At 40.5% G+C, this 25,862-nt stretch overlaps 1 protein-coding gene across 3 annotated transcripts; it reads left to right on the plus strand.

Annotated features, from left to right (window-relative positions):
• The first annotated feature begins 770 nt into the window (after positions 1-770).
• Positions 771-25,387, plus strand: KRAS (KRAS proto-oncogene, GTPase). Of its 3 annotated transcripts, none has more exons than XM_048301168.1 (5): positions 771-865; positions 1,723-1,961; positions 7,418-7,596; positions 9,304-9,463; positions 15,506-21,872. In XM_048301168.1, exons 2-5 carry the CDS (start codon positions 1,851-1,853, stop codon positions 15,623-15,625), a joined length of 570 nt encoding a protein of 189 aa, XP_048157125.1. In that variant the 5' UTR covers positions 771-865; positions 1,723-1,850; the 3' UTR covers positions 15,626-21,872. The 3 variants fall into 3 exon arrangements, with proteins under 3 accessions (XP_048157125.1, XP_048157128.1, XP_048157126.1); XM_048301171.1 differs by having other exon boundaries at positions 778-865; positions 21,833-25,387; XM_048301169.1 differs by having other exon boundaries at positions 779-865; positions 1,839-1,961.
• Positions 25,388-25,862: the final 475 nt, after the last annotated feature.

Consider the following 25,862-nt stretch of genomic DNA (forward strand, 5'->3'; position numbering starts at 1 on the left):
GAATTGTACACATTTCCCTTCACCACCCTCGAGCGTGCACTTCCAGGACGGACTCTTCCCAAATGTCTCCTCCGAGCCTCTCCCCGGTCCCAAACCCACATCCTCTGGCCCCGTGGAATCCCAGGATGGGTCAGGCTGGACGGGACCTCAGTGGGGCAGCTGGTGCCACCTCCCTGCTCCAGCAGGGCCATCCCAGAGCACAGGGCACAGGATTGTGTCCAGACTGTTCTGGAATATCCCCAGTGAGGGAGACTTCACACCCTCTCCGGGCAATCTGTGGAAGACGTTTTTCCTCCTGTCCAGGGGGAACTTCCTGGGATCAGTCCCTGCCCGTTCCTCTGGTGCCATGGCTGGGCCCCCCAGAGCAGAGCCTGGGCCCTGCTCGGAGCCCTCCCTGCACACAGGGACACACAGGGCTGAGGGCCCCTCTCAGCTGGGGCTCCTCTCCAGGCTGAACAGCCCCAGCTCCCTCAGCCTTTCCAGTCCCTAAATCATCTCCGCAGCCTCCGCTGGACCCGCTCCAGGAGCTCCATGTCCCCCTTATCCTGAGGATGCCAGGACTGGACACGGGAGTGGCCGGATGCGGTCTCGAACCCGCGGTACCCCTCTTGGCAGCGGGAGGGAGGCGCCGGCGCTGCCGCAAGGGGCAGTGGAGCGCCGAGCGCATCGATCGCGGCCGTCCATCCGTGCATCGGTGCTCGGCTCCCTGGGCAGCGCCCGCCCAGCCCTGCCCGTCCCCCGCCATTTCGCACCGGGACGGGAAGGGAAGGGACGCGGAGCGGGAAGGGAAAGGAGAGGAAAGGAAGGGACGCGACGCGGCGCGGGCACGGCGGGTGCCGGGAGCTCCCGCGGCACCGCCAGCCAGGTACCGCCTATCCCCACCCTCCCGAGCCGGGGCGACCCTCTTCCTTCCTTCGTTCCCCGCTTTCCCTTCGAGGTGGGAAGCGCAGCCGGCGCCCCCTTCCTCCCCCGTCGCCGTTCCCCCTCCTGTCCCCCTTTCCCTCTCCTATCCCGTACCCCCGCTGCGCCCGCCGGCATCCCCCGGAGCCGCATTCCCGGTCCTTCCCGGCGGGAGGGGACAGGTGGCCAACGCCCTGCGGGACCCGGCTCTCGCCCGAGACATCCCCTACCCCTCCCTGAGCCCTCATGGATTTTTTTTTTTTTTCCCCTCACCCCTTCTCCCAGATCCTTAAACCCGGAAAGTTGGGGTGGCGCGGGCGCGGCGCTGGCGGGGGCAGAGGGAGCCGGGGCGGGGCGGGCGATGCCCCGGAGCCGCGGGGGTCCCGCAGGCACGGCTCGCCCGGCAACTAAAAATTAATAAAACCCACCCTAAACTGTGTAGGGGAAGCCACCGAGGGAAGCCGTGCTCGCCCTGTCTCCTGTCCGGCCACGGGAGGCGCGTTCTCGGCTGTGAGCTTCATCCCGAGGGGCGCTGGGACGCCCCGGGAAACCCGGGCGGGCTCCGGGAGGCGCCGGGAGGAAGCAGCGGGGAGCTAAATCCCTGCACGGATTAATTCCCTGCACGAAATACTCTTTTGGCCTTTCCCGGAATTCAGTGCCTTTTAAATTTATTTAGTGTATTTTTTTTTTTTTTTTACTCATTCGTGTTTTTTTAATCTCTGTGTGACCGCTGCCTGTCGGCCGAGTGCCCGCTCTGCATTCCCTGTGTGTGTAATATTTGAGGAACAGCATTCCCTCATCCCTTTTTGTCTTGTCTTGCAGGGAGGGAGCTGCTTCCCGGTAATAGTAGAGGATCCTGACGCTGAATGAGAAGGCACCGGCAGCATCCTCGTTAGTGGGAGCCCAGCTCTGCTTAATGTTGGTTTCTTTGTCATCAGGTCTGCTAAAAAATGACAGAGTATAAACTTGTGGTGGTTGGAGCTGGTGGTGTAGGCAAGAGCGCCTTGACAATACAGCTAATCCAGAACCACTTTGTGGATGAATATGACCCCACAATAGAGGTAAACACTTTCATCTCATACTTTTTGTGAGGGGAGATTATCAGTTAATAATGGTGCTTGTTTGCTTTTGGACACTTACCACAAGGACAAGGCTTTATAGTAAAAAGAGCTCAGAGATAATGGCCTGCATTGGAGGCAAAATTGCTGTGCTTCTTGATCTGGCTGTGGAACAACAGCTGCAGTAAAAAATTACTAGTTTTGAGCAATTAAAAGCGTGGTGTTAATTGCCATCAATCCTTGGGCAGTCTGGATGCGTGTGTTTAGGATCTCCATGACGAAGTATTTGCAAACTCACTTGAAAATGCATGGTGAAACTCTTCATAGCTTTGTGCAACCTCTTAAATTTGAGGTTTGTGACATTTTATTGAAAAATGTGACATTTTTCTTTTGAGTAGAAGGAAATCAGTGGTTGTGAAATGCCAGTCTTTCTTAGCTCCTATTGCAGGGATCTGTTTTACACAGTGAGAAATGTGACCTAGAATGTGAATGTGAATGAAGCAAAAATTGGGGCCTGTTTTGTTTTATTTTTTCTCTGTTTAAACACACCAGTGCATGCTTCCCTATCTAGAGAAAATGTTAGGAGATAGCTTCTGGAATGGATTCTTTGAAATACATGGCTCAGTACCTTAAAGTTTGAAATTGTATCTAAGCTTTAAAAGTTGTGCTGTTTTAAAGGTTTATAATGAGCAGGCAAGCTCTGCCTTCTAAATATAAGAAAAATACCGGTGTTGTCTGAAATCTCCTGTGGATCGTTGCATTTAATAACCTCAGACTCTATAAAAGGAGAAATGACACCATAACTTACCCCAGGTTTTTATGTTCCCAGCGTTGAAGCTCTGCATCTCATGACTTCATTTATATGTTTATCCAGCGAGGCACTTCCAGGCTCACTTGAAGGAATCACAGGGGTTTAAATCTGGGCTTAAAATGGAGACTTGGGAAGTGTGTAGGTAGTGATTTTCAGGGAGACACAAGCAAAAGGAGCCAGTGCCCTGAGGTGACAGAAATTTAGTGAGGGCCTGAGCCCAAACAGAGATGTGTTGAGGTTGTTTCACGTGCCTGTGTGTCGTCTTGTCTGTCTCTTGCATGGCCAAATAACATCTTGCTTGCAGAAGGTCTTGCAGACTAAACCTGTGCAGAAAACTGTGTTTGACTTCCACCAGCAGAGCAGCACTTTCAGTTACTAAGATAGGAAGTCTTACAACAGCAACCCCCAACACTCTTTAAAATCACACAAAACTTCCTAAGAGGAACAAGCCACTTGGGATTTTAGTTTTTCCTGCAAAAGGACCTTTGGAGGCTGTTGGTCTTTCATGTTTGTTCATAATTACCTGGGCTTCTCTTAGGTTGGAGGTGTGTTTAGGTGCTGTAGAAAGTGCTGTGCAGGTCCATCTTATAAGTTGTCACTGTGTAAACAGTTTAGGAACACAGAAACTTAAATGCCAGTATTCCTGGAGCACTCGAAGGATTTTACTGTTCAGCCAGCTGACTGATTTGAAGGACAACAAATACATTTTTAATGTAAAACAATAAAATGGAAATTCAGTTCCTTATAGAATGAACCTAAAAATCCCAGAACTGTGTCTTTTATTCATGGAATCATAGACTGGTTTGGGTTGGAGGGGACCTTAAAGATCATCATGTTCCATGAGCAGGGACATCTTCCACTAAACCAGAGTGCTCCAAGCCCTGTCCAACCTGGCCTTGGACACTTCCAGGGATGGGGTAGCCACAAATTCAGTGGTCCAGAATCCATGTGTTCTTCTAAAAGAAAGACACCAAATTAATTCGTTGTGAAGCAACTTAATAGGTTTTGCCAGGGTTCACAGCTGTCACATGCAGCAGCAATAATTTCTGCTACTCTTAGAAGTTCTTGTCTACTAGGTCCCCTTATCTTGCAAATTCTGAGACCTTGAGGATGGAAACTGTATCTTCATCCTCCTGGTCACTGGCCTTGTGTGTGCTCATATGTGGGTAAGCAATAATTCAGTTCAAACAAGGGCAGGCCGTGATTTGGGGTGGCAAAAAAAAAAAAAAAAAAAATTGGATTAAATGCTCCGGTTCATGCTTGGACAGAATCCCACTTGGTTGAGAAGGGTTGTGTGATGGTGCTTCCTGTGTAGGTGCAATTGTGATGCTGATCAGAGAACAATAGCTGTGGAGTGGGTTTTAGACAGTATGAGGAGATAAGGCTAAAATTGCCTTGACTGGTAAACAATTAGGATAATTCAGTAGTGTCACTACTGTTGTTTGTCTCTTACTACTGTTTCTTTCATTGCCATACTCCTTTTCCCTGAAGATAATCAAGCTAAATATGTTGGGGTAGACAGAGAAGAAGATAGTTTAGTGTTTCTTGTCCATGGTATATTTCATAACTACACAGTTACTGAATAATTCTAAATATTTCCTGTGATTAACAGAATGAAACTCCACACTTGTAAAATTCTCATGTTGTGAAGACGTGATATGGAAAAAACACACTAATTACCTAATCACAGGTGCCTTTATGGTGTTAATTTTGCTGCTGGTTTTTTGGTGGAATAAACCTGGTGATTCAACAAATAACCTGGTTGGAAAATGTCAAGTTTCAGGGCCTGCTTGAGTGTTTTATTACTTAAATCCAAGCATAGCAGATGGCAGGGCTGGGAGAGGACTGAAAATGAATGTTTGGGTGGCTGCAGTTGTTCAGATCTCTATGCTTTATGTGTGTTTCACAGTCCAGTACTTTATTTGAAGTAGATGTCCGAGCAAGGATTTATAGCCAAGTAATTTTAAGTGTTTTATTTTAAATTAAATGTGCAGTAACCATTGTAAATCTGGCCTGAGCAGTTGGGGCAGTGCCCTCTACCGGCCGAGGCTGGGTAAATCTTATTTGTGATCACTTGGATTTCTGTCCTTTTTAGCTCTTTTACACTTTCAGGACATTTCAGCCCTAAATATGTGTCGTCTTTTAAACGTCCCGGAGAAGGAGCAGCTTTCCTAGCTGCTTGTCAGAGGTTTTGAAATTGGATTAGCCAAATCCCTCAGCTGATTTAGGAATACTGATATTTAAGTCTGTGTTCTTAAATGACCGGTGCCCTTGTGAAACACGCACCAATATTTAGTAATAGCTTAGTTTCAGGAGCTGTGATGTTTTAACATTAAATCTCTGGTATAATAGACTTTTGTGGAGTAATAATTACTTGCCTAGATGGGATTTATTAAGCACTGGGTTGTTTGTTTTTTTTTTTTTTAGCTAAATTCCATATGTAGTGTAGAGCTGAGATTTCATATCACATTTTCTTATCAGTGCTTGTGAGCAAATGGAATTATTCCTCTGCTAACATAATTCTTGCTGTTTTCTCTGGCTTGCGAAGGGCCAATAAAAGCATATTAAGTGATCAGTGAAATTTTTAAAAATTACATAGATATGCTGAGCCTGTATGCTGGGGAAAAACTGGAATTTCACATTTGAAGCTGGGTAGGAATTAGGAATTAATCTTCTAGTTTGCATTATTTCTAGTTTGCATTTTGTTTTTACTTATTAGTGACAAATGTGATTTCAGGTTTGATGTTTTGCAAGGGGGAGAGGAAAAAAGGCCGAAAATAAAAATATTTATTATTTCACTTGTCTGGAAATCATAAGCTTCAGTTTTCTCTCCCACATCTTTCTTTTCCTTCTGCCTCAAATCTCCTCACTAGGTAGTCACAAAGTTTTTCTCCCCAGAAGTGGCAAAGCAACTTAGCACCTCAGAATAGTAATTCTTGTATCTGTGCTGTGCTTTTTGCTGGTGCATCTTTGCTGCTGCTGCTAACATGGTAGGCAGTTCTTTTCTCTTAAAAATGATCTTCTTTGATGAAAATTACTTAAAGCTTTTTAGAGCTCGGTTGAGGGGAATTTCTTTCCCTTTGAAGTCCTTAGGATGGAAAGGAGTAGTACAGGCTTTTCAAGAACTGCTTTTCATATTTTTGAACCGGCAGTCAAATTGCAAGAAGAGAAAATGAAATGTTTGTAAATATGTCTGGTATAATGATAGAACTTCTGCTAAGTACTGTGATAAAGGTATCTTGGACATGGAGGATCTGCTCTTGAGTAGAAGTGTTGGAATGAAGATACATCCTTAGGTTTTGGGGGTTTTTTGTAATTTTTTTTCCACTTTAAGCAGCAAGATAGAATATTAATTTTATTTTAAAACACATTGGAGCTTGTGTATTTCTCAGCTGTATCAGTATTTAAACATGCCTTATAAGTTTCTAAAGTAACTTACCCACTTCTTACCTGAACACTGAATTTCCACTTCTGTGAAATAAATAGTTCCAAAATCATATTGGATGCAAACTTTTATCTTTAAGATAAACAGTCAGTATTGTTTTATCTGATACTGTGAGCCTGGATTTAAGAGTAAATGTGAGATTCCAGAGTTGGTTTAGTTTAAGATACTGATTCTATACAATTACCTCCTGCTTGTTTCTTAGCATAAGCAGCAGGAAAGAAGAGAGCCTTTTGTAAAATTACAAATTGATAGGAAGTGCCTAATAGTAGGTATACTGTGCCCTAAAATGGGTGCAAGGGAAGGAAGGTTGTTCTGAATTCACCTTGCAGCTGGCTAAAATTGCAATTTTAATTCTTTAATTCCCTTCCCAGTAGCTTAGGTTCACTCCTGTATAGTGTCAGATAGAACAGAGCAGCAATGTTGAGTTAATCTCTAGCTAAGGAAGATGAAAGGTGATAGTAGGAGCTTGTGTTCATATCTGTTATCTGTTACAAGAGCTGCTTACTGGGAATAATTCATGGTGCTGGTTGATGACACCTTTCCCAAGCTCATTGCCATGGCTTTATTTCAAACACAGAGGTGTTCACAAAAGTTACTGGGCATGTAATGCTCACCTTCTTACTGCTAAAGCTGTGTACTCATAGAGGCCTAGCACCAAAATAGAGATGTAATACAGTCTGGCTGGTGGGACTCTGTACAGATTTTAGCCACTTGAGTCAGTGACCTGAAAGCTTTGATTCGATAGCATTGAAATAATTTGTTCTGACATCTCCATGAACCAACCCATCAGGGTTTTAATATGGCTCTGTTGGTCTGTCCTGGCTAAAAAGCTTGAATTTCAAATGTATCAGCTCAACTTTGATAACATAACAGATAGCATTATAAACACCTGCTCAGGCATACAACACAGATTTCCTGTCCCAAATACTGAAGGCTTTTTATTCTTCTCTTCCTTCTCAGTGGCATAGATTTTTGGAGTTGTCTTACTTGTGTGTTCTTTCTGGCTTATTATTTTGTGTGTTCTTGTGGCATAGAATGAGGGTAAATTGTAATTTTAAAAAAAGTTAGTAGATTGAGTAAGGTTAAGCACAGTCAAACCTTTTTAGTCATTCTTATTGCTAGTAAATAATTTGATTATCTCCATATTTACTGATGTTCAAAACCTTACCTGTTTGTGGTTAACCAAGGTGTATTTTTTCCTAGGATTCCTACAGGAAGCAAGTAGTAATTGATGGAGAAACCTGTCTCTTGGATATTCTTGATACAGCAGGTCAAGAAGAATACAGTGCAATGAGGGACCAATATATGAGAACAGGGGAAGGCTTCCTGTGTGTGTTTGCCATAAACAATACAAAGTCTTTTGAAGATATTCACCATTATAGGTGTGTATATGAAGAGATAATCAACCAGCTCTTGTGTTAGGTGTGCAGGGGGCTTGTTCTTCCTCGGGATAATTTAGTGATCTCTCATGAAATAGGGAAAATCTGAAAATTAACAATACTGCAACTTATTTGTGCATCTGTTACCTGGAATTTTGGGTAATCTGAAAATGTCTCGCTCATAAATGAGGTGTAAACTAATGTGACTTAGTATTCCAAGTCAAGACTTACGCAAAGATAAATTCTGTCCATTCCATTGACAAAATTGTTTGCTAAGATGGAAAAACTGAAACTGTTGAGATTATACAGACAGTAATGTCAATTGCTGGTTTTGTTAGGGACTGGAGGGGGAAGTGCCTGGGGAATGTTGTGAGAAGAGTAACCTGTGTGAGCCCTGAGGCCTGAGAAGGACAGACACACAACACCAGAGCTCCTAAATGACACTAGAAAGCAACCTCTTACTATTTTCTTCATAGTATCTTTTTAAAAATAATTATTTAAGAATTCCAACTCATGCTTTCTTTGTCAAGTACACTAATCTAGAAATAGAAGCAGTTTCTGGTGATGACTATAGCAGATCATTTATAACTTGGTACCTTACTGTTATCCTGAATTCTCCCTGGGTATTCTATTAGAAGCCAATGCAATTCCCACCAAAGATCACTGAGTTAATCAGCATCAGCCTAAGGTTAGTCCCAAACACAAGTTAATCTATCCACAGTTAGGCATTTCTAATAATTAATAATATCACAGATGGGTTTCTTGTGGTTTTAGAGGAAGAAGGGAAAAAGGCAAGAAAGATGTTGGTGTAAGGGGAAGGAGGAGCACAGAGGTTTTTCTGAGGAATTTTTTTTAAAGAGTGTTGCAGGTTTGCATAAGAAGACCTTCACAGTTTATTTCAAAGAGTGTTGGGAGTTGAGTGCTGGAATTCCTTCTGTGCATTGGCAGACCTGTGGGTGACCTTCCAGGCTTGAAGCTGAACAATCATAAAGAGCTGGAAACAGTGTCTATATTAAGGAACACACTGCTAGATTATTTGGGAAGGCAAAAGTAATGAAATTAATGATTTTTATTCAAGATTCTTCACAAGTACATGTAACATCTTCCAAGATGCTTTCTAACTAGTGCTTGGAAGGATTTTCTTACCAAATTTCTCTCTGTAGAGAGCCAGACCAGTTGTCTTCAAAGTTGCAAACCCCCTGTCTAAATGCAGAATTTTTAGTGCTGTCTTTAGTTAAAGAACAAAATAAAATCACAGCCTCCCCCACAAAACCAAACCAAAATCAAGACAGCAGACAAAGAGCTTTTGGCAGTGTTTTGGCAAATTAATTTAATATTATGAGTGTTGAATATGAGAGGTAAGTAGTAAGATTCATACCAGAGCTTGTTAAGCTTATTCTGGTATTAGCTGCTAAAAAGTAAAAAAAAAAAATTTAAAAACCCCAGTGTAATGTCATTAACACCTGTAGTAGTTTGCAAAGTACCAGGCTGTTGGTTGGTTGGTTTGTTTTTGTTTAGTAAGATGCTAAATTTGATGGTGACAGGATTGGTCAGTTTATTTTTTAGTGGCTTCCAACAGTGCATGTGCAGTAAATTAACATAAGGAATGATGTTGGACTCTGTCAATTGAATGTTTCAGCTGTTTTAAAGTCTACCATATAGACTATTAATACTTGTTAAATGCAATCTTTTCTTTTTCTTTGTTTTTAGGGAACAAATAAAGAGAGTTAAAGACTCAGAAGATGTCCCAATGGTGCTAGTAGGAAACAAATGTGATTTGCCTTCCAGAACAGTAGACACAAAACAAGCTCAGGATTTAGCAAGAAGTTACGGAATTCCTTTCATTGAAACATCAGCAAAGACAAGACAGGTAAAGCTCAAAACCTCCCAGATGCAAAGGCAGAGCTCTCGCCTGAATTACCATAGTGTTAATTATTCCAGGCATTGACATTTGCTTGGTCATCTCAATGGATGCATTTCTGCAGATTGGAAATCTTTGGGGTGTCTCTTCTTTCTGTCAACTTGCTCGTAATTGGTAATTGTTTATTGATGAGTGATTGATTGGCTTCAACTGGGCAGACTCAGTGAGACCTGGCCTACTGTTGCTCTCCTCTGTCAGGTGGTTGCAGCATTCTCAACCTTGTGAGAGGTTTTAGTAGAATAAAAGCACTTCTGCTTAGAGGTGGAACGCTTTTTTTTCCCTCAGCAAGAGGATTAAACAGACAAGCAGCTAATTAGTTTCTTCTGGTTCAGGTGTTTTCATTAATAACAAAGCAATTTTTCCTTGAGGCATTGATTCTCTAATTAGGGGGGCATGCTTGATACGCCTAAGCAATTGGCCGTAAGGCTCTTTCTGAAATTCCTGAATTAGTTGTTTGTGTAAAATGATACTTTCCTTAAGACTTTAGAGCTCACTGTTGGTTTATTGTAGCCCACTGGTCTTTCAGTGCTTCTCTGGGGGTGTGTGAGGACTCAGGTGACAGAGTGGCACATCTGAGCTTTCAGGAGAACAGCAACTCTACAGATAGAGGTGGAACTGGTTCAGTACTTCTGGAAGAAAGCAATCTTTTAAAAAATGCTGGTTGGTGGTTTCTCTTTAAAGAGCAAAGATTTTACTGTCATTACAAATTGGATCAGGCCTGAGTGGCTTCTACTCTGCATAATCAGAAGTGTTACGTGCAGGTCGTGAATCAGGAGTTCAGGGGGTAAATAAGGGCAGAATGCTGCAGTTTGAGTAACTGCTCAGAATTTTGAAAGAGATCCAGCTACATCACTTGGCAGAATTTCCTCATAGCTTTGTAAGGCATTTTTGGATCTGAGAAATGAATATTTTGTTAGTGCAAATTTGCTCCACCCACCCAAATTTTTGACAAGTTGAAATGTGGGCTAATTAGTAAAACTTCACACAGCAATGCTAACTTCTGGCAACAAAGAAAGTCTCTGTTAGGTAGGATTAAAAAAACCAAAGCAGAATTACCAAACTTGAATGACTGAGAATAAATTAGGCCACACGAGTGCCCTGAAGAAGGGGGCATATAAGTGGACTGAATAGTGGCAGCAGCTTTGTTTGGAAGGTGCTGTATTAGTGGCTGTCATGAAGATGGGAGAGTGAAAAAATAACTGAAATTACATTTACGGTTTGAAATAATAGAAGTGTTGTACTAACATCTAGATTTTACTTTGTTCAGTCTGTCTTACAGAGCATCAGGCTTTGTTGGGGAAATACTCCTTTTGCATAGCTATTTCAATTAAAAGGGATATTTTAAAATAAAGATGCCCAATAGACTGTTTAGAATCTGTTTCTAAACCTGGATTCTAAAAGTTGGCACCACTAGGGATGGCTGCTGATTCTTTCCCAGTGCTGTTCAGAGCATGTTGTGCTATGAATTTCCTTCCTATGATGCCGTATAAATAAAGTATTTTTGAGAGGCAAAAAGGGGCATTGGAGAAAGTTCCTCTTGCTATAGTTAAATTCCAGTTCTAAATATTAGTGTATGTGATTGTACTTACATGAGCGTGTATGTGCATAGAATGATTTTTCAGCCACACTGTCATATATATAAATATATATATACACACACACTTTCTTTAAAAGTAATTTTAAGTTAGGGGATTCAAACCATTTTGTGAGCTGCATATGGCCCATGGGCTATAGTTTTATTCACTCTTTGTCTAAAAGTCAATATAGGAATAAAACTCCGGTCCTCTCTGTCCTCATGGAGAACTTCCAAGTATGAACAGATGCAGCTAGTGGTCTTCTGGAGTCTGTGGGAAGTCTGCCATGAATGTTTAGAAGAACCTTCTTTTCCATTCCTGTCCTCACCTTCCACCACATGGAAACATCATCACTAACGCCCTGCTGAAAAGCACCATTTTCTTGCCTCTGCCCTTTCCTGTGCCCAGTTCTGCTGGAGCTCAGAGGGAATCAGGAATGTTTCTGTAGAAGGAAACAGGGAAGGTGGAAATGGGAAGTAGTTGTCAGAGTAGACTTTTTTGATTTCCAAGACACTTTTTTAAGACGATGGCATTGCATGCTCATGCAGGATGATGTCTTAGTTCAACTAAGTTTTTAAGATTTCCAAAAATTCAAAGGCAAGGACAGAAAAGAGAAGAATATTGAAATGGAGTACAGAAATAGGTTGTTCTAAAGGTTAGTGTGTTTGGGTTTTGACTGAGAATAAAGATGCAAACTTTAACTTGCTGCAGGAAGATTGTGTTTTAAGCCAAATCCTTCTGTGAATTTTCATACAAATCATTGAATTCTTCAGTGAAACCTTGCCTTAGTGGACCCTACAACTTCGGTATAAGGCTACAGATTACTACTATTTTTAATTAGACCACTGACTGAAATTAATATCATGTAATTTATGAAAAACAGTGATAATCCTGTTTCTGAATGTAAACAAGTGGCAGTGCTGGTGGTTTCGTAAGGCCATGCAGTTACTCATCCTTTCACAATCCCTGTGGAGAAGGGAATGAATGGCTTGGGTTTATTTTGATTGCTGCTTTTGCTTTTCTCTGTTTGACATAAGCTTTATATTCAAGTTCTTCCCTGTCTATGAGCATGTAGCTCCCAATATTATCAATAATATCAATGAGAGATGAGGGACAAACTTGATTTATCCCCACCAAGGCTGCATCCCCCATTCTTTACTGGGCTTCCCTTTGCCTGGAAGTTACACAGGGTAAGGCCAAACCACCCCAGTGTGGTATGACTGTATGGCTTTGTTTCCCTTGGAACATTGCAGCTTTCCTTCTGGTATTGGATTCACAGGAAAAGCAGATAAAGGGGCATTATTGCAAGCACAGTAAAGGATTTCCCAAAGTTTGAGGTCTCATTATTGAGAATATATGCTTAAACACACTTTTAAAGTGTGGAATGAAGAAGTTGACCTAAATCACCAGGATGCTGTTAAAAAAGCATTTTGGTTATTTCAGCTGTCTGATGTGCAGTGGGTTAGGCCCCAACCTTGTGATGAAAGTAAGTTGAGAACCTGTGCCTGGTCTGGTGAAGTAACTGGGGCAGTATTTACAGAAATTCATTGCTAGATCTCAGTTAAAATTCATGGCTAACTGATAACTTAGTTTGCTTTTTTAGGGGTTTGTCATATCTGTTTAATGATACTGTATCACTCCAAGCCATTTTTAATCCAGTTCTTGCATACAGGTTTCATGTTAAAGCCTTGTTTTCAATTAGTTGGTCAGACTTTACACTGGGGGTTTTTTCATGTCACTTGTCTGTTGTAAGGTAGAAGTTTTCTGGAACAGCTTAGTCCTCCCCCAAGGACAAAACTCCAAGAAAAGAAAGTTTTGGTTGCTTTTAGGAGATTGGCTGTGATAAAGTGTTTAAGGATGGACACAGAACAATTTTGAGTTGTCAAGGCTAACGTTCATAAGGTTCCTTTAATGCTCCAGAAGTGGAACTTGTGAAAATTCCTGTTTGGGATACTTCGTGTTTGAAACAGCCTTTCTTTGCACATAGTCATATTTTAAATGGAGTGTTTGGCTGTCATTCAGGAGGCAAAGGCACCTCAAAAACATTGCCTCAATGTCCTGAGTTCCTTGGGCTGTTTAGATTTTGAAGTTTGTAATAACTGCCAAAGGTATTTTTGCTTCCAGCTCTGACAGCTAAAAGAACTGGTTAATCCCATGTTACATATATGGTCATTGCTTATTGAAGGAAAAAATACTAGAGAGTCTTAAATTGGTATTAAAAAGACTTAAGTTTATAGGATTGGCATCTGGCTCTTCAAAATGTCACTTTGTGCTAATGATATAAGCAAATATGTGTCTGTACAGATTTTCTTTCAGAATAATCTCTTTCAGCAGGGTTCATAAGACTATTCTTGGTGGTGGCAGTAACAGCAATTTCTTTTCTCGTTCTGTTTCTCTCCATCTCTCTGCATTGCTAAAACAAATTACAGCTCCTGCTGGTGATGGGAAAGTTGGCAATAAATGTTGACTCAAGAATTGTTACCTATTTTTCACGTGAAAGCTCCATAATCAAATTACATCTTTCTACTGCAAAACAGTAGATGTGCAAAAATGTTGATTCTTGTACAGCCTGTACTTTGGCACATAGCAGCTGATCAATGTTTGCTGTTTCCACTTAAGAAAGAAACTTCCATTCCTTCCAGAAAAACATGGAAGTATGAGCTTTACTTGGATTTTGCCTGTTTTTAGTGGCTTTCTTTACATTTTGCAACCTGTCAGACCTGGAATGTAAGACTTGGCCGTACTTTCCTACATCCTAGGAGGGCACATTATGTATATACAGGGAAATACAATCCAAGAAATAAATCTAATTAATTTAATCTTCAAATTGAAGAGGCTGTAGTTCAGAAGAACCCTCAGATAAGCAGCAGTGTGTTAAAAATGAGTGTTTAATGTGATAAGCTGTGGCACAGGTAATTCAAAATGGCTCAGTAACTGTGGCAGTAAATGGTGGCTGGTTTTTGTTATTCAGTGCATAATATGAAGATGAATTGGAGAGAAAATTTATGGAAAATCTGCCAAATAAAAGCCCAGACTGTCCACTGGTAGTAATAAGTTTTGGCGGTTAAGTGGTTGTGCTGCTTACCACAATCATCAGTCAGTTCTGGTTTTATTTTCAAATGATGAGTTGGTATTAAATTCACAACCCTGTTGATGTGATTGAGGAGACAAGTACTGAGATTGATAGTAAGGCAGAGGAGAGATTTGCTCTCCCCTTAAAAAGCTGCAGTAGAACATTTTTCATCTTGTTCTAGTAAGAACATCCTCATAGATTGATTTAAATTCTTAAATTTATGCAGAGATACACTAATTTTGAAATATTATAACTTAGAGCTGGTGCTGTGTCTCTTTATATTGTATTTCGTTAAAGATGTCTTCAGTCTCCATATATTTATTTTTTTTAATGCTTGTGGTGTCATATCCAAGTGGCCTAAATGCAGATCTGCAGAAAAAAAAGGTGTGAGACCAGAGAAGTAAAACATGTAGCTCTGTGTCATCCCTGGAACACCTGAGGAGCGTTTCTGCAGCAGATTAAAATTGGAGCAGCAGAACTTCACATACAGTTTGCATTTAATTATTATTATGGGACCCTCGAGGTTGCTGAGTGTGGCCCAGAGGAACAGATCAGGTGTGTCTTGTTGATGTAACCAAGCTCTTAAAGATGATAATAATGAACATTTGCTGACATGGCTCACCTATCACTTTGACTAAATTTAATAGCATAGTGCTTGCTTTTTAAAGTAAGTAGCTTTAAAAACAACACTGCCCCAAATTTAGTACTTTTGAAAATTTTATTTCTTTATGACCACTTACAAAATCACCTGGAGGGACTTTTAAATACTTTGTTAGCTTGATCCACGGATTTTTGCAAAGTTCCCCTTCTTATCTAAAGAACAGAACATAAAGGAGCTTGCTTTTCTTTGCCCAGACAGTAACATGTTCTCACTTTGGCTCAAAACTGCAAGTGGGTGGTTTAACTATGTGTGTTTATAAGCACCCCCCAGTTCACAATCTAATAAGGTTTTGTGCCTCCTGAATACATCCATGCCCACAGAAATGTGGGAATAGATTAAGTAACACAAGCAGTATCGTTTTCAGCAATGGAAGAAAAGAAGTCTTACTCTTTTTTTGGCCCAGTGTTACCATGCAAAGAAGAAAAGCAGGGCTTGAAGCGTAGATATTCACAATAATTGGTAATCAATAAATGTTGAATTAAGCTTGAATTAAGAAGTATTTATCAAGCAGCAGATGAGCAAGCTCAGCATTTTAAATACATAAATGAAGCTCCATATACTTCTCTCAAGTAAAGCTCATAATTTCAGTGGTTTTGTTGTGGTTTTTTCCCCTTCCATGGGTGTCCCAGTTTGTCTCAATCATTAACAAGGTGATTTTTAAGGAGTTGTGTTTTACAATGCAGAGAGTGGAGGATGCTTTTTATACATTGGTGCGAGAGATCCGACAGTACAGAGTGAAAAAAATCAGCAAAGAAGAAAAGACTCCAGGGTGCGTGAAAATTAAAAAATGCCTTGTAATGTGACAGGGTAAGTTTGTAATGTAACAGGGTAAGTGTTGCAAATCACTTGCCAAATAAAACTGATTGAGGGTGTCTTGCCAATCAGACTTTTTGTGTCTAATCAATGACATAATTGCAGATATAAAACTAATCACATTTCAGTGTCCTGAATATGGATTTGCTTTGTTTCTTGGGGTTTTGATAAATGGATCAACAAGAAGTCATTACTGCATATTGAATTCTCCAGTTGGGAAATGGAGGCACCGTTCTGAGTGGGAAGAAGTTAGGAGGAAGGAGTTTTATTAGGAATATATTGCAGATGCTGTTGAAGTGAATATTGGCTGAATCTTCAGGCTGATGAACTGAGGGGAGAAGTTTATGACATTTGTAGTCCTCCTCAGATGCAAAAATAGGAGGTTCCTAATCCAGCAAAACAGTGTTTGGCTGGTGTACAGGATTTTTTAATTCTCAGGTCCTTCCTTATGCCATGCTGGTTTTTTGTTCTTCCCCAGCTTAAAAACTTTACCCTTACCATTTCTAGAAAGCCATTAGGGTTTTTTTTTGTCAACCGTAATGCTACGAGTGATCCAGATTTGGACAAAGTAAGGTTTCACCTTTTTTTGAGAGCCTTTACAAGAGGTGGGGGTTAAGCAACAGTGAAGGAACACTGGAGGAGAGAGGGGACTAAACCAAAACCAACAAGAAAGCACCAGAAAAGCCCAATACTCAAATTCTCATAAAATGATTTTTTTATCTATATATTTCACTGTAAGAAAAAAGGAAGGAGGTGAGGACAGAAGAAACTGATACGGAAGAAGTGCTTGTCTAAATTACTTCCAGGGCTTTTTGAACAAACCATTGGAGCAGCTCCTTGCAGTTATTCCTATCCCATTAATTCTTCACCTCTTACTGCACCAGTGCAGACAGTGGGTTGTTACTCATTACATACTTGTCCAACTGGAGGATGACCTGAAATATCCATTGTGTAAAAGAAAAACTGTTCATTTTTCAAGGTGTGCGTTTGTACTTTAGAGTATGTGGCAGAGAAATAGTAGAATTTGGGTGGTATCCTCCAGAGATTGTCACATTTTGGGAATGTTCCTTTCAGTGAGGGAGTTTTATTTTTCTTTCTGGGGGAGAAATTTTGATTCATAGCAGTTTTTACTAGATCTGCTCAGGCTTATTAGTCTCAGCTTTTAAGTGATGAATGACTGCTCAGAGGTAATTATTTAGTTTGGATTTTTTTCTAAAGAAACTGGTGGAGTTCCCATCCCTGGAGATGTTCAGGAAATGACTGGATGTGGCACTTAATGCCGTGACTTAGTTGACACGGTGGTGATCAGTCAGAGGTTGGACTTGATGCTCTTGGAAGTCTTTTCCAACCTTAATTATATGATTCAGTCACTTTGTGATGCTCTTTGCATCACAGGTTTCCTGCAGGAAACTGGAAACTTCAGTCACGAAGCTCCCCAGTCTTGCATCCAAGTATCACTAAAATTGATGCCATCAAAACACCTTCTTTTATCATTCCCCTTGCTATCAAAAACAACAAAGAGAAGCTGGGCAAGATGACTTTTGATGAGAGCAATAGGAATTAAATTGCTTAAGCCCTGTAGCCTTCTGGAAACCAACTTTGCAGTTACTTGGTGTGTTACTGATGTAACCATACCACAAAGTAGAATTTATTCTTTTTATACTGGGACTTGAAAGATCCTAAGTTCTGTCTGCTTTCCCTTCCTGTCGGGAGAATGAGAATAGGATGGTGGGAATTGTGGTTTTCAGTGGAAGGATTTTTTTTTTGCAGATTGTAAGGTTCTTTTTTATGTCTCAGTGAACACATGCTTGCTTTCTACCAGCTTCCTGCTTTCTTTCTGGTGATGTCCAAGAAAAGTATTTTTTGGGAGTTTTGCACCTTGTTTTTTTTTTCTTCCCGTGAGGGAAATCTGTTGTCAGCAGTGGATATTATTGAGTTTTGGATGTTTGTTGTTTTCTTTTTTTCCCTGCACCCTATTTGCAACGTAGTCTTGGATCAAAGGCTCTAGAACTTCAGGAGTCCACTTAGGGAAGGAATCATTTGTCTTTATCCCCTAGTGAATTCTACATGGTATTGATAGGCATTTCAGCAACTTTGTATTTAGGGAGTTAAGCTGGAGGAAGCATATTCCAAAATTAGTATGGCACAGCTGTAGTTCAGTAGTGATTTGAGTGGAATGAGACGTCTGACATTTAAACCAGCCTGGCTTGTATTACTTTCCAGTCAGTAAAAAAATGTATTATTTCAGTCTGATGTGTAGTAGGTGGCTAAGGAGAGCAGCACCTGATGGTGGGAGCCTTACAGCTGGGATTTTAGACTTCAAAAATATTCATTGTAACACAGATTGCAATGATAGTATTCTGTGAATAATCAAGTTGGATGGTTCAGAGTATTTTTCTCCCTCTTGGAATATTGTTTATCTTCTTGTTGCCAGTGGATGCCTTCTTAAGTTATATTAATCTTGCACAAGGAAACTGAAAACTTCAACTACCCAGACTGCCATGAACTGCTGATGCTTTCCGAGAGTTTAATTCCTTTGGCTGTTACACAGTAAAGCAGAAGGAACAGAACATCTTTTGCTCCATTTGTAATTTCCAGCTAGCAGGGAGAAATTTCCAAAACTCCACGTGAAATCCTCAGAAGAACTCTTTTTGTGAAAGCACCAGATTTTTTAACTAAAAAGCACACCACAAGCAGACATCTAGGTAATGTAATTCAGGTTGAGCTGGGTTAATAGGGAAAAGTTTGAATTAGAAAAGTTCTGTATTTGAATTTAAAAATGCCTAAATTCTTGAGTCAAAGTGCAGTTTGACAGTTTCCCTCCATAGTCCTACAGAGGTGTAAAGATAACTTCTGTTCCTCCTGACTGATACATGTGTGTATGTATATATGCATTCTACATTAAAAAAATATTAAAAAGAACTCCTACAATTTAGAACCTGTTTAATGGTTATTTTTCGGGCTGGGATTTTAAGGAATTCCAAATTCCTTATGAATTTGGTGTTTGTTATTGCCAGCCAGGTTTGTTGCCCAGTCTCATGCATGCTTTTGTGGTCATGCAGGGACATCTCCAGACTTCTGTAAAGCCGTGGGACCACGTGGGGCTCCAAAAGCAAACTTGTAGCCAGGAGCAGGCTGTTTCTGTGGGATCAGTTCTGCTGTTTCTGTTCCCTCCGCCCTTTGGAAGAACAAGGCCCAGGAGCAAGGCCTGCCAGTGCACCTTTAGTGAGGCTCTGGGGTTTAGTTCTGAGCCTGCACAGGGAATTGTGAGTTTCTAATCTGAGCCTGGATTTAAAGCTCTCGTTCAGTGCATTTTAACTTCCCCCAAAGGCTTGCACACAATAAGTGCATTGTCAGAGGGAGGAAGGTCAGCTGCCTGCAGTCCCTTCCTACTGAAAGCTGACTGGAAAGGTTGGCAGCCTTTGATCTCACAGTATTGATGCCTTCAGGGACCTTCTGGAGGCAGAGTATCCACTACTCACATTTAAAATTTAATGGGCAGGCTGAAAAGTGAAAGACCTCCCCTTTACCTTGTGTTCTCCACTTGTAACTCACAAATGGTCTAAGCACAGTTTTGTATGTCATGTTCTATTAATGACCTGAATTGAAGACAAATTGTGGCAGGACCAAACATAATCAATAATTAGTGAGGCTTGGTCTACAGAGGTGTCAATGCAAGGATGAAAGCCAAGTCAGTTCTGTAACCTGGTCTAGCAAGAAGTGTCCCTGCCCACAGCAGGGGATTGGAAGGAGATGATCTTTAACATCCCTTCCTACCCAAACCATTCTATGATTCTATGTTGCAATGTGCTGCATTTAAAAGATCATCCTCTTACTAGGTAGACTAAAAATGTCAGCCTTGATTGGGACATCATGTGTTTAAAGTTTCATTATAGTATCTGGGTATTACTTTGTTCAAGTTATTTTCTCTGCATTTATTTTAAAACAAGTTTAATGAGGGAGGGTTGCTCGTTTGAAGACTTAAATTGCAGCTTTTAAGTGTGTCTCATTTGAAGGCACCAACTGAAAGCCAGTTCTGAAAGGTGGTTCTATAAGGCAGTGTGAACAGTATTGTAGAAGAACATTGGGCAGGGGTTGTTCTTATATGGTTCTTGTGTTTTAGGAATGAAACTGTTGTTTTGTCTGTTCTGATAGATTCTTAGTGCTGTCCTCCTCCTTCTTAATACTGAAACCTGCAGTGGAATCATGAAATGTTGCTACTTCTATACCATTTCCCTACTTGAACATTGCTAAATATTCGCTTTGTGCATTAATGCTGAAGCTGTTAGCAAAATACACTAGTTCTCTCTAAAGTAATACCAAGTACTTTTAATTTTCCATAAACTAATGAGTGACATGACCTTTTTGCAGAAATAAGGCTATTCTCCCACTAGGCATGCTGCATCAATTTTATATTGGTCAATAATGCCTCCAAATGTAGAACAAGTTGTTTGCAAGGTCTTGGAATATGCAAAAATGTGCTATTTATATTGGGAGATACACTGCCAAGGGCTTTGAACATCAGTTGTGTGTAAATGTTTTATGAACTTGAAGGTTTTAAGTACATTTAACTGTACTGAGTGCTGCTTTTTAAGTGACGCTATTTCACACCTCCCTGTTGTTTGGACTTTGCATATTAAGTTTCATCACCACTTGGAGTTTGGCTGAAACAGTAATGAATTCGATTATTTTTGGCTTTTTGTTTTTTTCAGAGTTCACTTTCAGTTCTTTACTGAAATAGGCACAGAGGAGGAAATGCAGAGTCTCATTTTTTTTTTGGCAACTTGAAGGAAAACTTGTGTGGCTGAATTTCTAGTGATGCATTTGGCTGCTTTGATACAGTAACATTTCTCATCTATCTAAAAGATATAAGGAGTAAGGCAGCAAAGAATCAAGAAAATTTTCATCTTAATGATTTTATAAGTGCCTGTACTCAAATTATTAAATGTAAAGGTATACTGACAACATGGGCACTTTAGTGGGATTTGAAGCAACCTGAGAGCAAGGCCATAAATTGTTTCACATAAGTAAGTTGTAACAAAGTACATTGTACAGCATTGTACTTGGTAGTGGTCCATATCAGGCTTGTGGATATGCTGGTCTCTTTTGATCAGAGTTAATTTTGGTCAGCTGTAATTACCCCTGAAAATAATGAAACGCTACTCAGTGTGAACAAACTTCAGCTTTTGTGTCTGTAGCTTAAGTCTTGGAGCCATGGAGATTTTAAGTGACTATGTAGCACCAGAGAGAATGTGTTCCAAGTGTCCTTATCTTTCAAAGTTGACTAGAATGATTTATCAAATAACTTATCATTGGGACATGGGATTGATTTGATTGATTTGCATGTGTAAAGATTATAAAACTGTGGTGCGATTAATACACCAGTGTGCCTGAGAAATGATCTGAATATGTGGATTAGCCATATTATGTCTTTGGTATTGAATTATTGGTACAAATATTAGAATTCACATTCCAGAGCTGCATATAGATAGTTAAAGCATAAATAAAGATAGTTATTAATGCCTCACAACTTCTTTGAGAGGGTAGTGAGCCCTGGCACAGGTTGCCCAGAGAAGCTGTGGCTGCCCCATCCCTGCCAGTGCCCAAGGCCAGGCTGGATGGGGCTCTGATCAAGCTGGAGCAGTGGAAAGCATTGGGATTGGAACTGGAGGACCTCTAAGGTTCCTTCCACCCCAGGCCATTCTATGATTCTATGATAATATATACTTACAACCTAATTGTGAGGTATTATTGCCTAAATACACACTCTGTATGTGATACTTTACTAGCTTGAGGTGGGGCAAGGTGTGCTCTTGGAGACAGAGAAGAGGGCAGCACACACTTTCTTACCTTCCTTCCCACATCAGCAATGGCATTTCACCTGTGAGGCACCTGTGTGTAACCTGCAGGATGCCCTAAGCCCAGTTTAGGAACAGCTGAGGAATAGGGCAGTGGGTGTCAGCTCCTGCTGGCACCAAAGCAGTTCCCTCAGGTGGTTGTGTCAGTGCTGCTCAGAATTCCAGAGAGGAACAGGATTAATCCTGCAGCCAGTATTCATTGTTCAAAGGATGGCAGGTAGGCAGCAAAATGTGCTGATGGAGCCCCCCTCACGTGGCCAGGGAAGGACACAGGCAGTACCTCAGCAAGCCTCTGAGTCTGAACCTGATCCTAATTTGTATCTTTCTGTATCTTTTCAGGGTGTTGATGATGCCTTCTACACATTAGTTCGAGAAATCAGAAAACACAAAGAGAAGATGAGCAAAGATGGTAAAAAGAAGAAAAAGAAGACAAAGACAAAGTGTATAATTATGTAAATACAATTTATCCTTATTCTTAAGAAGTACTGAAGTAATTTTGTACATTACACTAAATTATTAGCATTTGTTTTAGCATTACTTTACTTTCTGCTTCATGATCCTGTTAGCTTTACCTGAATGCTTGTTTTAAATGACAGTGGAAACTTCATTCCTCTTAAAGTGCCAGTATTCTTCGACTGTTGGTTCTTGAACTAGCAATGCCTGTGAAAATTTAAAAAAAAAAAAAAAAAGGAACAAAAAACCAAAACAAACAAAAAAAACCCCACACAAAAAACCTGAGAACTGTCTTAGGACTCTTTGGTGCATGCACAGTTGCTAACTTCCTATTTTTCTTACTGATTGTGAACTTCTGTTCTGTGTGCAAAGCAAACAAATGATTCTCTACACATTTTAACATCCCCTCTAAATTTTTGGGTTTATAAATTTGGTTGGGAAAAAGGACTAGTTAGCAAAAGAAACTTTCATTTCAGCCTTTCCTTAATTTTAGACTGATTGCAATAGAGAGAGACCAGAAGCCTTTATAGTCTTCCTGTAGATTTTGCTTCTAGGCATCTAGTCTTGTAGCATTTCAGATCAACTTTAATGAATGTAAAGAGAAAACTTTCAAAAAAAAAATTCACTGCAATTTGTCATGGTTGCTCCTTAAATACTCTATTTTTTCTATAAAAAATTAAAAAAAAAAAAAAAGAAAAAAATTTAAAGTACAACAATGCACACCTGGCAATGGAAAAAGTAAAAGTTCTAATTAGGTTGATTTGCTATTGTTAATGCATTGCTTTAAGAGCTTCACTGACTTTTTGTGTCTGAAGAGCAAGGTGAAATCCCTCTGTGTCAAAGCTTTGAGTAGATTTGTGCAGGGTCAGGATTTCACCCTGAGTGTCCCTAGGAAATACTAGAATGCCTTAACAGAGAAGTTGATTCAAATTCTTAGGTTAATTCATACATGGACCCAGAATTTACCGTAAGAATTAAATCAGAATCAATCCTACAATACATAGTGGGGTAAAACCATCCTTTTTCTTTTTTTACCCCAAAGAGTGGCATAAAATATTTCCAGATGCCCATTTTTCAAAATAGGGGAGAAATTTTAAATTCTAGCAACATCAAATGAGTGAATGAACAAGTTGAATTTAGCTGCTTCATGCAAATAATTTGGAAATCCACTATGCCATGGAAATGGTGTGGAATTTGCACAATCTGTCAGCATAGAACATGGTTTCCAGAGTCAGTGTTGTTTGTGTGATGTCTGTGAAGTACTGATTCAATGGTTGGTGAGTGGCATTCCAGTGTCTAGACTGTCATGAAGCTACACCAAGAGTTTAATGTTGTCTTTCTCTGTGATTAAGTTCTCTTGTGATTTTTGTTCTTCCCTTCCCACTCCCCCCTACCTTTTTTTTTTTTCTGATTGGAATTAATGCAGGATTTTTGCAGGAGCTTTTCCTTTTTGGTACTGCAGTAGCCTAGATATCCACTAAAGTATGAGCCAGTAGTTGCAGTGTTTCCAAAAGTTCCTGGTGTTTCCCTGTAAATGTGGAGTTGTTTGTTTCAGGAGAACTTTGGTCCCTGAAGGTGCACTTCTTCACAGGAGCTGACTCAGCTGCAGAGTGACACTGGAAGGTGTGACTCTGGTGTCCCCAAAAAATAGAGCACAAGACATTGAAGTAGGATAGTTCAGGACACTGGGAAAACTTGGAACAGGGAATAGCAGCATTGCCCTAACCTGAGGTATTCCATGGAAATTTTACACAGGTATGTAAAAATTGCACTGTGTAACTTGGACCATTTCTGTAAAACGTATTACTTTGCTTCTACAAAAAAAATATCAGAGTGACTGTTGTAGGTGGAGAGCTGCAAAGCTGGCAGGGAACACGGAGTGTCTGGATTGCTCCATGTTCTTTAATTTCATTGTGTCTGGGAGAAATCAGGCCTTTCCCTGCCTGTGCCTCCCCATTCCCATCCTTCACCAAAATCCAGTCCCCTCCACTCCTCTCAGCTTCAACATGAAATGTAGTTATGAAATACTCTGAAAAACAGTAACAGGAGAACTGAATTTATACTGTCAGGACCAATAAGGAGTAAGAACAGATTCTTAATGTCACAAAATATTTCAGAGCTTCCAAGGTTAAAAGGTGTTGGAGACAGATATTTGCACATTTTATACACTCTTGATTATACATGAAGAACGTAGCAAAAGTGGGCTGTAAGCCTTGAGCAAATGGAAGTAATTTTAAGGTTACTTTAATTTTGGTAACTGAGTCACACTGCATGTCAAATTAGGGCTGGTCTAAAATGCTGATGTTAATTTAACTAAAAGCTGTTCAGGAGAATTTGTAGCTGAAATGTCTCATTCATCAAAGTGGATTTATATAGCTCTACTATAAAGCTATATATGAACCAGTGTTGGGTCTTTTCAGCGGAAGTGAGCTGTAGCTGCCAGTCTAATTTAGTACAAAATCCATTTAGATTAGCCCTTATTTACTTGAAAAAAACCCCAACCCAACCCCATCCTTGCCACTGTTGTGCAGTTTTGTCTTCCTGTTTTTTGAGATTGGTGAAGCATGTTGGATTGCAGCTTGCACAAGTTGCTCCATCATCACTGCCCTGCCCTGTTTGAGATGCTTCCACAGAACATCCCTGGGTGCTGTGTGTCCTGAGAGCAGCTCCTGAGCGAGCTTCGGAGTCACTGCCCATGTCACCACGTCAGACTGCCATGTGTCAGGGAGTAACACCTTCTTGCAGTAGCTTTATGTAACTCTGCTAAAAACCTGGATCGTTGGTTTGCTCCAGAAGGAATTATTCTGACCAGCTTCATTGCCCTGAAAAGTTTTTGCTAATTTTTTGCTGTGTGGGCTTTGTTACAGTAACAGGATAATGGGTAAATACTGACACACACAATCTTCTGCTCTTGTCTAGACTGAAGCAATACAATTATTACCTTCGAAGACCATCAAACTGTAAAACAAATCATTGTGTCTCAAGTTTACATAAAGCTACATAGATGGTAAATCTTTCCTAACATTTCTTTATTCCACTGTCTTGTGTTTTCATGTTGAAAATACTTCTGCTTTTTCCTCTTGAGTGCCAACTTCTTACTAGAATGACTTCTTAATGTAATATGTTTACCTGGAATGTATTTTAACTATTTTTGTATAGTGTAAACTGAAACATGCACATTTTGTACATTGTGCTTTATTTGATGTGGAACATATGCAGTGTGATCCAGTTTTTCCATGATTTGGTTGTGTGACCTAGGAATGTTGGTCATGCCAGACATTAAGTTAAAAAACGGGGAAAAAAAAAAAAAGACCACTGTTTGTTTTAAAATTTTTAATGTTTTTAGGAGTATGTGCTGTGAGGTGATCTGGAATTTGTCATTTTTTTGTCAAACTGTACTGCTCCTATTTATTGTAATGTAATAAAAAATAGTTATTGTGAGCGTCTGTCCCAGTGTCCTTCTCCTCCGCAAGAATTTCAGGTAACAGAGCATCCCACGAATTCTGTGTGCTTGGCAGTTGCTCTCCATTCTTTCCTGTACTTCTGCTGGTGCTGCCTGTCACAGAGCTGCTGTCCTTGCCCCCCTTGGTGTCCCTGTCTCTGAGAGGGGCAGCTGCTCAGAGTAGGTGGAAGTGCACAGGAGCTCAGTTGATGAGGAAGGAATTTTTCTTATCAGTGTGGTGGTAGAAACTGGAGCGCGTGCATTTCATCACAAGGTACTGTACTCTGCCATCACTTCTTAAATTCTGTCCTAGAATTCTGTGAGGGTGGTGCTGCATCCCCCCCTCCCTCCTCCTCAGGCCTCTGTGATCTCAGAAATGCTCATCAGGCCTCAGCCTTAACAAGCAGCACTTGGGCTGAGCTCCTCTGGAGCTCATCAGGAACAGTTCCCAGGAATTGGTGCTGTCTGAGGAGC

This window comes from Corvus hawaiiensis, chromosome 4 (assembly GCF_020740725.1).
Source record: "Corvus hawaiiensis isolate bCorHaw1 chromosome 4, bCorHaw1.pri.cur, whole genome shotgun sequence".
NCBI lineage: Eukaryota > Metazoa > Chordata > Aves > Passeriformes > Corvidae > Corvus > Corvus hawaiiensis.